This window comes from Vulpes lagopus, chromosome 5 (assembly GCF_018345385.1).
Source record: "Vulpes lagopus strain Blue_001 chromosome 5, ASM1834538v1, whole genome shotgun sequence".
In the NCBI taxonomy this organism is placed as follows: domain Eukaryota; kingdom Metazoa; phylum Chordata; class Mammalia; order Carnivora; family Canidae; genus Vulpes; species Vulpes lagopus.
The window spans coordinates 125785523-125798625 of NC_054828.1; the positions used below are offsets into that span (position 1 = coordinate 125785523).

Below are 13103 nucleotides of genomic sequence, written 5' to 3' on the forward strand. Positions count from 1 at the left end.
CTGAAATGACAAAATTGAACCAATTCAGCATAATAGTGCCTACCATTTTTTCAAACTCCTTTTTACTACTGACATAAGATGTATGATAACTTTCATATTTTACATGAGTACGTAAAACTTAAATGTTGTAACTGATACTCAAATCCAGATCTAAAAGCCTTTGGTCTTTCCACTGCATGTCAAGGCTTCCTTTTATTAAGAATATGGCTTACTAATGAATTCACTAGTTATGTGACTTTGTAGTTACCCTTTTTTGTGCATTCTTTCCTCTAAAGAGACAATTAGAGTATTAAGTTGTGAAAACCAAGTGCACTGACAGATGAAAAATGCTTAGAAATATTAGCTGATAATAGAGTAGAATATGAAGAATAGTTTCATTTTTTACACGCTTTTGAAGATAGTACATTAAAAACTGAAAATACATAGGTTTAAATTTTCTGTATATAACTCTATAATAAATGATAATCAGATATAAAGCATTAGATATGAAAGGAATCCACTTGACTTTGAACAGATTTTTCTAATTCGTACATCAAAAGGTAATCCTTTAATGGTAATAACTGAGATTTTAATATGAAATCACTTGCTTAGACGAAACTTTGCCTGCTTTTCAAAAGGCTTTTAAGGGGCACCTGAGTGGCTCAGTCGGTTAAGTATCTGCCTTAGGCTCAGGTCATGATCCTGGGGTCTTGGGATTGAACCATGCTGCTCCCTGCTCAGCAGGGAGTCCGCTTCTCCACCTCCCTCTCCCTCTGCCCCTCCTTTCTACTTGTGTGCACTCCCTCTCTAATAAATAAAATCTTTTTAAATATATAAAAAGGCTTTTAAAAGCTTTTTCTGATCAATAAAACAAGTTATTAGAAATCACTTAGAAAATACAAGAAAGTATAAAGTAAGTAAAGGTTGACCCTTACTAATCAGGATGATATTTTGTATATTTTCTGAAATTTTTATACTGTTTTGCCTTTTATTTTTTTTTTTTTATTTTTTTTTTTTGCCTTTTTTTTTTTTTTAAAGATTTTTATTTATTTATTCATGAGAGAGAGAGAGACAGAGGGAGAAGCAGGCTCCATGCAGGGAGCCCGACGTGGGACTCGATCCTGGGTCTCCAGGATCAGGCCCTGGGCTGAAGGCGTTGCTTAAACCGCTGAGCCACCTGGGCTGCCCTGTTTTGCTTTTTTTCTTTTAAAGTAATACTGTGAACATTTTCCTCAGATCATTAAACATTCTTCTTAAATAGTGAGCACTCACCAAATGCTTTTCATATGCCAGGCAGCATTTAAGTGCCACACAAATATTAACTGAGAACCTTCATAACATCCCTGTGAGGGAGGATGGGTATTACTATTACCATTTTAGAGATGAGATTGAGCCTCAGAGAGGTTAATTAACTTGCCCAGGCAAATAGTTGGGATGTGTCAGAGTCAGGGTTTAACCTCAGGAAGTTTGTCCCTTTACCATTTCCCCAAAATATAATTGCCCTCCTCTGCATAGTAATATGGTAATATGGAAAGAGCTATAGACGTCATAAAATCTATGTGGAATGTTTTAGGGTAAAAAGAGTGACACCAGGGCAGCCCCAGTAGCGCAGCGGTTTAGCGCCGCCTGCAGCCCAGGGCGTGATCCTGGAGACCCAGGATCGAGTCCCACATCCAGCTCCCTGCATGGTGCCTGTTTCTCCCTCTGCCTGTGTCTCTGCCTCTCTCTCTAGCTGTGTCTCTATGAATAAATAAATAAAATCTTTAAAAAAAAAAAAAAAAAAAGAAGAAGAAGAGTGACACCAAGAGGAACAGAGTATCAGGGAAATGAAATAAATCTTTATCAAAAAGATGTCTATTTTAGAACCATCAGTGATGGCAGAATTATTTTATTTCCGTTGGAATGAATGTAATATTGCAGTGCGGTAGCTTTTTCCACAATGCAGATGAAATAAATGCCTGATTTCCAAGCATGAAACGGTTGACATTTCAAACACATTAGCAAGGGTGATGAAAATATTAAATTGGAAATTTTAAAAATGTTTTTAAGCTAGCATCATTTACTATAATGTTTATAGCACTGTGCCATGTATTTCATATGCTTCTTTTGTTTGTGGATACATGATTGTGTCCATTTTTGTGGCAATAGAAATGGAGAAGAAGCTCTCAGAGGAAAGGACGTTAAAACAGAAGGTGGAGAATCTATTGCTGGAAGCTGAGAAAAGATGCTCTTTATTTGACTGTGACCTCAAGCAGTCACAGCAGAAAATAAATGAACTCCTTAAACAGAAAGATGTGCTAAATGAGGATGTGAGTATTAAGTTTAATAATGAGTAATAATAGACCTGTGTACTGAATTCATAGTCAACGTAGGTTTATCTGTAATGATGGTTTCATAATTAAAAATTTTTTTCTTATAAAATAGCTTTCTGTGATGTTTAATTTTACTGAATTTAGCTGATATGCCCAATGATGAATCACAATTTAAAAATTTTAAAGTTATTTTTTACCTTAAAGACTATATTTTATTTAAAAATGAGGACATCAGAAGTACAAAAAATACTTTACCGTGCAATAAATTAACTGCCTAAGGGCAAAAGTCTGTTTTGCATGATCATATTTGCTACAAGCTTCATTGATAAGAGCGATCAAATAATGACTTATATTTTACTAAGTAGACCATTTATTTTTTAGGTTAGAAACTTGACATTAAAAATAGAGCAGGAAACTCAGAAGCGCTGCCTTACACAAAATGACTTGAAGATGCAAACACAGCAAGTTAACACACTAAAAATGTCAGAAAAACAGTTAAAACAAGAGAATAATCATCTCATGGAAATGAAAATGAGCTTGGAAAAGCAGAATGCTGAACTTCGGAAGTAAGTAAATTGAGACAAAGTTTTATTAATATGTACAACTATCCATATGTAAATTACCTTAATTTTTATTTACCTGGGAATTTTCTTTTGATCATGTCATATTCTTGACCACATTTGCTCTATTTTTCTGTATAATTAATGTATGGAGTGCCACTGTCCTCCTTCAAGATTATATTTACTTCCCCAACAATTATTTACTACTTCTACTTCACTACTACTTCTACATAAAATGATACAATGTTGCTGTTGGAGTAGAAGAAACTGACATTTTCACTTCAAGCTCTTCACACTTTGTCCATGTGCTTTTTTGTTTGTTCCTTCAGTTTCTGGGACTTGGAAATGTTTGATTGTTAGCAAACACCATACAAATTTTTAAATCATTTTTTATGTTATACTTTAGTAGTCTGTTTTATTTGCTTAGAAAATAGAAAACATAGTTTAGAATCCTTTGAAGTGTACAATAAATATACTGTTAAAGTTTGTCCCATTCGGTCATTAGTAGTAGAATCACTTTTTCCCAGTCATGATCAAAGGTCATTTTGAATCCCAGTTATTTGGAAAGAGCATAGGCTTTGCATATAGATTGAGGTATGAATTCTAGTCCCATTCCATACTAGCTGACCAGCATTGGGCAAAATATTTAATCTCTCTGAGCCTTTTATCTTTTTTTTTTTTTTTTTTTTAAGATTTGTTTGTTTATTTTAGACCAAGAGAACATGAGTTGGGAGGAGCGGATCAGAGGGAGAATATACTCAAGCAGATTCTACACTGAGTACAGAGTCCCAATGCATGGCTCAGTCCCATGAACCCAAGGTCATACCCTGAGCTGAAATCAGGAGTTGGATACTTAACTAACTGAGCTATCCAGGCACCCCCTCTTTGAGCCTTTTATCATAAGACCTACAAAAAGGGGTAGTAAGAGCTTCCTTGTTAGGCATTCTGGAAGGATAACAATGATTTATTTACAGCATCTAGCACATAATAAACAGTAAGGGCCATTACTAGTACAGCTATTACTGTTAATACTACTGTACTACTACAGCTGTTCCTCTCTTATCATCATTGCTAATTGCTTGCTTTTTACATACCTGTGACAGATCAGTAAACTTGATACTACTTAGGAAAGGATGGTCAAGCATTCCTGTATTGACACTATCTATGTTCAATAGATAGGATGGATGTTCAAAAAGATTTTGTTCTTTTTGCTGATCTGTTGCCTGGGGTAAGCCTAGACTCTTAAACTTGATGAGATTTCAACTTTTGAAAATTAGAACTTGAAACTTGAATGATATTTTGATATCTTTATTTTATCTTTTGTTTTGTTTTCGTATATATAAGCTTTATTATTCTCTTATTTTAGACCTAGCTTTTTCCATTTAACAGAAAACATCTTTCAAGAAGGACAAATCCTAGAGATATATTTTATAACTTCATTTATTTGGAGAGCCTCTGATTTGACTTTTCTAGACCCCAATTTCAGAAAGTACCCTAAGTTCTGGGTTAGAATTCATTGGCCTAGTTCTGATCAAGAATACAAGCAAGCTGTGTATCTTTAAAACAACCTGACTGAATAGATATTCTCCATAGTATCTCTAGTATCCACAGTATCTATTTCTGACCATAGTGGTTATATGAATGTAAGAGCAGATTAAACATCTAGATTCTTAACTCTCTTGTTCTAATTATACTGTTTATACCAAATTTATAGTACTTAGTATAAATGCCCCTTGTTTTCTTTGCAGGTACATATGGATCTGTTGTTTCTTAATCCCTAAGTTCCTAAACCTTTCTCCTGAAAGAACTCAAATTTGCTGTCTTAACCTAGTACATTATAAGTTCACTGAAAGGCAACCATCTTTTTTTTTTTTTTTTGCAACCATCTTTTTTTATGTTTTGTTCTCTTCAACCCCTGATTAATGTCTTCTACATAGTATATTCTCAAATGTTGCATGAATGAAAGCTTACCTGTAATGTATAAGGCACTCATAGTCACTGTGGGAGATTCAAAGATGAATACATTTCCTACCTTTAAGAATCTTAGTAGCATCTTATCAGAAGTCACTCCTTAGGGAGAGGTAAGATGGGTACATAAGTAATTGGAATACCAGGATAAAGTAATATATACACGCCATGGGAATTTACATATGAAATACTATGTAGGCTTTAATTTCAAAATGGTTAACATATATATCTTTTCTTCTTTCCAAGATTCCAATAAAACTTTAGTAAAGGAGTTTTTTAAATGCATAAATCCATATCAAGAGTTACAATGGGTTGGAAGAGAAGAAGTTTATTTCGTTAATGAGGTAGTAGCAAGTGGAAACCTCACGAATGACGTAGAGCAAAGGAAGCAACAGCCAGGAATATATATGAAATAGGATATTAGTGGAGAAGAAAATGTTTTAGTATTCAAGTACCTTGAAGGGGTGGAGTAAGATGTGATGCTATAAATGGAATAATATGCTGGTCCTACTCTTCCTACCAGCCCTTACAGAAATGTCTCAGGCTAGGCACTACCACTACTTGGGTTCCTACAAAGCAGTCCTTCAAAAAAGTTAGGTTTACCCTCTGTAGGTTATTAGAACTGCTAGTATGGAGTCCAGTTATTCTTATTTTGCCTTTTAGGGATCTCTCTGCTTAATGCTGGCTTTTTAAGCTCTCATCTTAAAATGAAACTTACCAGTTAGAAAAACTCTTCCAGGGATCCCTGGGTGGCTCAGTGATTTGGCGCCTGCCTTTGGCCCAGGGCGCGATCCTGGAGTTCCGGGATAGAGTCCCGCATCGGGCTCCTGGCATGGAGCCTGCTTCTCCCTCTGCCTGTGTCTCTGCCTGCCTCTCTCTCTCTCTCTTTCTCTCTCTCTTTCTATCATTCATAAACAAACAAACAAATAAATCTTAAAAAAAAAAAAGAAAACCTCTTCCACATGCATAGAGATTGGTATTTCTATCTCTTCATTTGTAAGTGAATAACCAAATATCACTAGGCATTTGGGGATAGCCTGAACAGTACTAAAGAAAAAGAGTATGATAAAGAAAAAGGAAACACACCCCCAGATGAAAAATATGTCAGGGAAGAAGAGAAATTAGTAAATAAAAGGCATAATTTTTTTAAATAAATTTTTTATTGGTGTTCAATTTACCAACATATAGAATAACACCCAGTGCTCATCCCGTCAAGTGTCCCCTTCAGTGCCCGTCACCCATTCACCCCCACCCCCTTGGCATAATTTTTTTAAAAAGCCTACTGGTAATAATTAGTATTAATCAAAACTTCTAAGAGATATTATTTCCATTAAACAAGAACCTGGAATAATGCAAAAAGGGCAGCCAGAATAGGAAGAGTTGTCAAAGACTAAAAAATTCAAAGAAATTTCATCAAATGTAGAACAAGAGGAAATTACATGGAAGATGATGAGGGAAATAGATAAGACACAAGAAACTGTCCCAGGAGTTTGACACCAGACGAAGTCTAGAGAAACTGAGGTGGAGGAAGTTATTAAAGAAATAATAGAAAACTGTTTCCCATAGCTTATAGAGAAGTCTTTAGATTGAAGGACTCAGCAGAAAATAAATGAAAAAAGACTCACTTTTAGAAATGTTCTCATGAAATTTCAAAAATAAGAGGATGGGACTTTTCCAGTTCTCATCACCAACTGGGGAGGTTGTGGCTTATGGTTGATGGAGTAGGAAGTGAGGTGTGGTTATGTGGCTAAAGCCAGTGATACAACTATATTACAGGGGTTTGGGGAGAGGTTAGGGATGTTAAAAGCTGATTTCCTACTCTGGCAGCAGAGAATTGATAAAAAATATTTTAAATTTATATCCAGAAATGAGCTGAGACGTGGAGGTAACTGTCAAAAGAACAAAACGCAGAAATGGAACAAAGTAAAATCCTCTAGGGGTATAGGATTAGGGTGTTAAGAGGTGTGGATAAGGAGACTGCTACCTTTCATTATAGTTTTTTCTGTGCTGTCTATATTATTTAATTGTAACCATGTGCATATTATGTGGTTATTTTTTTTTTTAAGATTTTATTTATTTATTCCTGAGAGACACACACAGACAGAGAGAGAGAGAGAAGCAGAGACACAGGCAGAGGGAGAAGCAGGATCCATGCAGGGAGCCCGACGCGGGACTTGATCCCGGGTCTCCAGAATCAGGCCCTGGGCTGAAGGCAGCGCTAAACTGCTGAGCCACCCGGGCTGCCCTGTGTGGTAGTTTTTGAAAAATACTTTTTTTTAAATACCTGATAAATGTTAGATTTTTAAAGTTGTATATAAATGAATGCTAGCAGTTTTTCAGGATCATGATAGTAAAAATATACTGGGTTTTGCTACAAATGGGCTTAGCTGATAATGATGAGATCATTTTAAAAATTGACCTTATGGGGTGCCTGGGTGGCTCAGTGCTTGAGTATCTGCCTTTGGCTCAGATTGTGACATGGGGATCCTGGGATCAAGTCCCGCATCAGGCTCCCTGTATGGAGCCTGCTTTTCCCTCTGTCTTTGTCTGCCTTTCTGTGTCTCTAATGAGTAAATAAAATATTTTAAATAAATAAATAAATAAATAAATAAATAAATAAATAAATAAATAAATAAATTGACCTTTTATATATTATTAATTAGCATTATTCACATTTTTGACTCAAAAATAAGAATCATTTTTAATAATACACACCTAAATAATAAAATACAGATATAACACAGATAAGTGATATTGAGTGATAACTTTTTTTAAAAAAAATGTTTTATCTATTTATTCCTGAGAGACACACAGAGAGAGAGAGAGAGAGAGAGAGAGAGAGAGAGGCAGACACAGGCAGGGAGAGAGAGAGAGAGAGAGAGAGAGAGAGGCAGACACAGGCAGAGGGAGAAGCAGGCTCCATGCAGGGAGCCTGATGTGGGACTCGATCCTGAGACTCCAGGTTCACACCCCGGGCCAAAGGCAGGCACTAAACCGCTGAGCCACCTGGGCTGCCCACTTACTTTTTTTTTTTTTTTTTTAGTTTTATTTTATATTATTTTTTAAGATTGTATTTATTTATTTGAGAGAGAGCACACAAAGGGAGAGGGAGAAACAGATTCTCTTCTGACCAGGGAGCCTGATGTGGAACTCGATCCCAGGACCTGGGGTTCATGACCTGGGCCAAAGGCAGATGCTTAACTGACAGAGCCACCCAGGTGCTCCTAATTTTATTTCTTTATTGAAGATGAATATACTTACAGGAAAAAAAAATACACAAATATAGAGCTCAGTGAATTTTTACAAAATGTACAGATCTGTGCAGTTATCATTTACATATGAACATGAAAATAAGCACTCCTTCCACTCTCTTGTCATTTTTCACTCATCCTAAAATAACTAATTTTGAGATGCTCTTAATTCTCCTACTTGGTTGGTAGAAATGGCTGATCCTATCAAATGTTTGAGAATATATAATTTAGTATCCCGCTTTAATCACTCTGATTTTAAGACCCCTTTATACTCTGAAAAATTATCAAGAGCCCCCCCAATTTTTGTTTATGTGAGTTATATCTAATGATATTTTTTGTGTTAGAAATTAAAACAAAATTTTAAAACACAAGAGCATACAAACACTAATTTCATTCATTAGCTGTTGGAATGATGACATAATTATATAACTTCAAGAAAATCCCATACACACTAGTGAGAGAATGGGAATTCAAGACAAAACAACACAGTAATGGTTAGTATTATGAAAATAATTTGACCTTTTGGGTTTTTTAAGGGCCTGGGGATGCCCAGTTGTGCCTTAGGCCACATTTCAAGAGTTGCTGGTTTATTATGCGTGTAGCTTATTTGAACCTTTGCTGCAATGTCCCCACAGAGAACGTCAAGATGCAGATGGGCAAATGAAAGAACTTCAGGATCAGCTTGAAGCGGAGCAGTATTTCTCAGTAAGTTCCAGATACATTAATTTGAAAATTACTGTATTTGTAGAATGTAAATAGTTTTTTTGCCGTAGAACTAGGGAAATAATTTTTGTCTTTAGAATAGATTCTTATAGCAAACACTAGACAGAGATTTGGATAAGATGTTTTGTACCACACAATTCATATAAAAAGAAATAACTGGGCAAATGACGATAGCTTAACAGAAATCTATCATCATTGTTAGAAAAATGGTCCTAAGCACATACCCTATGAAGGTGATTCAAAAAAGATTGCTTTTTGAGGTAGAATTTTCATAGAGAAAGAAAATTGTCATTTAAATGTTTGTACTTTTTCAGATCGGTTTTAAGATATGAAGTAGCAATGTCACCTGTGTTTCATTTAAGCCAACAAAATTTTCTTATCTAAATTAGTAATATTTTTCTTTGCCTCTTTATTTATCCTACCAATCTCTGTTTAATGAGAAACTTCAATCTGATATCCAGTTGAAAATCAAGCTTCTAAATTATTAGTGTAACTTTTACTAGTTAATAGGTTGATTACCAGAAAAGTTCATTCAACTATTAATTTGCTCAAGGGCCGAACATTACTCACTATTCAGGAACATATTTGTATGTGTCCAACTTGACTGTTTGTCTGGATAGACTGTGAATGTAGAAATAGAATCAGTGATGATGATGATAGCGGCAATGATAAGTTTCTGTTCCTGTTTTGCTATTTAGACCCTCTATAAAACACAGGTGAGGGAACTTAAAGAAGAATGTGAAGAAAAGACCAAACTTTGTAAAGAATTACAGCAGAAGAAACAGGAATTACAGGAAGAAAGGTAAAGACAAGTTCCTTACCTCTTTTGTTCATTGTCATGTGCTTTTCTAGAATAGTGCCTGCTGTACTCCAAGTAAGAATTTGATGAAGTGCATTAGACAAAAACTTTGACTTTCTAGTGAAAATTGAATATTAAAATGATGTATCACTAAAATGTAGGGATTCCTTGGCTGCTCAACTGGAGATCACCTTGACCAAAGCAGATTCTGAGCAGCTGGCTCGTTCAATTGCTGAAGAGCAGTATTCTGATTTGGAAAAAGAGAAAATTATGAAGGAGCTTGAGATCAAAGAGATGATGGCTAGACACAAACAGGAACTCACTGAAAAAGATGCTACAATTGCATCTGTAAGTAAAATTTTTAGTTCTTTTTTGGTTTTAATTAAATTACTATATCATCAGTCTTCCTTAAAAGCACTAGGGAAGTACTACAGGTAGAAATGAAAAATCTTATATGCTGGCTATAGAATTTTGAATCCACTGGACCATTAGCTTCTCAGAGTTTGGCAGAAAGAGGCTCAAAAAAGAACTGCTTCCGGTGGCTCTACCTGGTGGTAAATTCAGAGTGAAAGACCTAAATAAAGTGAAGGGGAAATACCAAACGCAGGATTAGTATGTCTTTTTTTTTTTTTTTTTTGGTTAAAGTTTAGTTGAAAAGAATCTTGAAATGACCATGAAGGTTACTCTTATACAGGTTGAAAAAATTGTAATGAAAATTTCAAAAGAGAAGTAAATGCCAAGTAATTGAATTTGTCATTAAATTGCTATAGTGGTTAAAAAGTGTAGTATTAGAATAAGGATATTTAATCCTGTTCAGTGGAGATGAGTAGGGAGGCCAGAACCAGATTCATGCATGTACAGGAATGTGGTATATGATAGTAGTGGTAATAATAGACACACTGGTGGGAAAGGATTCAGGTGTAATAAATGGTTTGGGATGACTCTACTTTTTTTTCTTTTTAATAAAGATTTTATTTATTCATGAGAGACAAGAGAGAGGCGGAGACCTAGGCAGAGGGAGAAGCCGACTCCCTGCAGGGAGCTCAATGCAAGACTCGATCCCAGAACCACACCCTGAGCAAAGGCAGATGCTCAACCACTGAGCCACCCAGGCGTCCCTGATGACTCTGTTCTTACATAGAGAAGAAAAAAGATCCTTACCTTTTCCAACTAACAAAAATACATTTTAGCTATCTTAAAGACCCAAATATGAAAAAGAAAAATTTTAATTGGAATGAAATCCAAAACTTACGACAACAGAAGACAACAAACAAATTATAAGGAGAAGATATTTGTAATGTATTCATTAAACAAGGGACTAGTATCAGGAACACGTGTGGCACTCCTTCAAGCTCACTAAGAAAAAGTTAAACAATCCAGAAAACTGGCCAAAAGAGAAAACCCTAGAAACATAAGCAGATGCTTAACGTAACTACTCTTTAAGAAGGGCTAGATAAAGTAACTTTGAAATACCATTTCATACTCATTACAATGGCAAAATTCAGTATCTGGCTAATTTAAAGTGTTCGAAGGATATATGGGAAATGACATTCTCATTCTCATACAACTATGAGGAGTGTAGATGCAGTATGGCATAGTACAGTAAGTAGTATGGCAATTTTTAATACTTATTATTTTAAGTATTTTAAATATCCCAAATATGACAGTTTAAATATTCACATAATCCAAAGAAAGTCTATGTTATGTTAAGATAAATATGCTGGAGAAATTAAGGCATAATTTTCATAGCAGCGTTTATGTTTATAATAGCAAAAATTCAAATGTCTTATATACAGATGAATGAGTGGATCATTGGTAGAGGTAGAAGATGGAACTACTGTATCAGTTAAAATGAATTAGATTTTTATATGTCAACAGTTTTTTTAAATTTTTTTTTTTTTTTTTTTTTAAGATTTTATTTATTTATTCATGAGGGACACAGAGAGAGAGAGGCAGAGACACAGGCAGAGGGAGAAGCAGGCTCCATGCAAGGAGCCCGATGTGGGACTCGATTCCAGGACTCCAGGATCACGCCCTGGGCCAAAGGCAGGCGCTAAACCACTGAGCCACCCAGGGATCCCCTGGCAACAGGTTAATTTTAATACAATGTCCAGTGAAAGCAAATACAGAAAGATACAGTGTGATACTTATGGACAATTTAAAATCACATAAAACCACACTACATACTCTTTTATGTTTTTGCAACAAAAGTATATAATCACATATGGGAAGGATGAACACATAATTCTCAATTTATTTTGGGTGAGAAGGAAAGAGTAGGAGTAGGATTTGGAGAGAGTAAACAAGGATGTCAGCTTCTTTAGTAAAATTTTGTTTTAAAATGTTCTGAAAGAAATACTACCATTTTAAAATTTGTTTATTCTGCATGATAAAATGCAGAGCTTTGTTAAAATGTTTGTTTGTTTTTAGTTTATTAAATATTTTTCTCATTAAAAATGCTGCTAAGGGGCACCTGGGTGGCTCAGTGGTTGAGTGTCTGCCTTTGGCTTAGGTCGTGATCCTCAGGCTTCTGGGATTGAGTCCTGCATTGGGCTCCCTGCAGGGAGCCTGCCTCTCCCTTTGCCTATGTCTCTGCCTCTCTCTCCTTCTGTGTGTCTCATGAGTAAATAAATAAAATCTTAAAAAAAAAAAATGTTGCTAAGGGTTTTTGAGAGAAGGGGCAGGTTTTGGCTTCTGGTGCACACGAAAGCCAAAATGGTTAGCGAAATTCTCCTCGGGTGAAGTTCCATAAGGTTCCACAAAGCAACAAAGTATAGAAATAGATGTGCTTAGAAAAATAAGAGTTTTAGCAGCATTCTGGTCTCTTTTCCTTTTGAAAGATTGCTTTATAACATAGACCTTGTAAATTGGGATATGATTTTTTTCCACTTAAACTTTTTAGCTTGAAGAAACGAACAGGACACTAACTAGTGATGTTGCCAATCTTGCAAATGAGAAAGAAGAATTAAATAACAAATTGAAAGATGCACAAGAACGTATGTATTAACAAAGAATAAGGTTTATTTTAAATATGCTTAATGTTTTGTCATTTGCTATAGTTATTAATATAATCTTGACATTTCCCTGTGTTTCAGAGCTGTCACGGCTGAAGGATGAGGAGATCAGTGCAGCTGCTATTAAAGCACAGTTTGAGAAGCAGCTGCTCACAGAGAGAACACTGAAAACTCAAGTAGGTGTAATAAACTCTAAAGAGGATTTTGAAATTTTTTTTCATTTCCCTCTTTACATTCTACTTCCAGCATTGCAGACTGTAGCAGACATTGAGTATATTGGTATTTGTGAACTATCCTTGATTTTTGCCTAGTTGAGAGCAGCTAGATTTGGTTAACATTGTCTAGTTCAATGTTTACTCCAGGTTTCCTTAATTTTTCCATATGAAATCACGTTTCCTCTTAGTTTTTTATTGTCATCTGGTAAATTTTTCTGCTTTTAAGAAATACGGAGAGTGAACATTTGCTGACAGCCTGAAAAAGGGTTAGCCTGAAAAAGG

The 13103-nt window shown here is 35.3% G+C and overlaps 1 protein-coding gene across 9 annotated transcripts in view; it reads left to right on the top strand.

The window, feature by feature from the left end:
* ROCK2 (Rho associated coiled-coil containing protein kinase 2) overlaps positions 1–13103 on the top strand; it is a 142179-nt gene that overhangs the window by 111668 nt on the left and 17408 nt on the right. For all 9 annotated transcript variants that reach the window (XR_005987734.1, XM_041754467.1, XM_041754462.1 and 6 more), the window contains exons 19-25: positions 2128–2288; positions 2673–2857; positions 8706–8775; positions 9492–9595; positions 9754–9940; positions 12495–12588; positions 12688–12782. Coding sequence is in view for 8 of the 9 variants with exons in the window: in XM_041754467.1 (XP_041610401.1) it covers positions 2128–2288; positions 2673–2857; positions 8706–8775; positions 9492–9595; positions 9754–9940; positions 12495–12588; positions 12688–12782 (896 nt within the window). In the remaining variant the exon portion in view is untranslated. The remainder of the gene's footprint in view (positions 1–2127; positions 2289–2672; positions 2858–8705; positions 8776–9491; positions 9596–9753; positions 9941–12494; positions 12589–12687; positions 12783–13103) is intronic.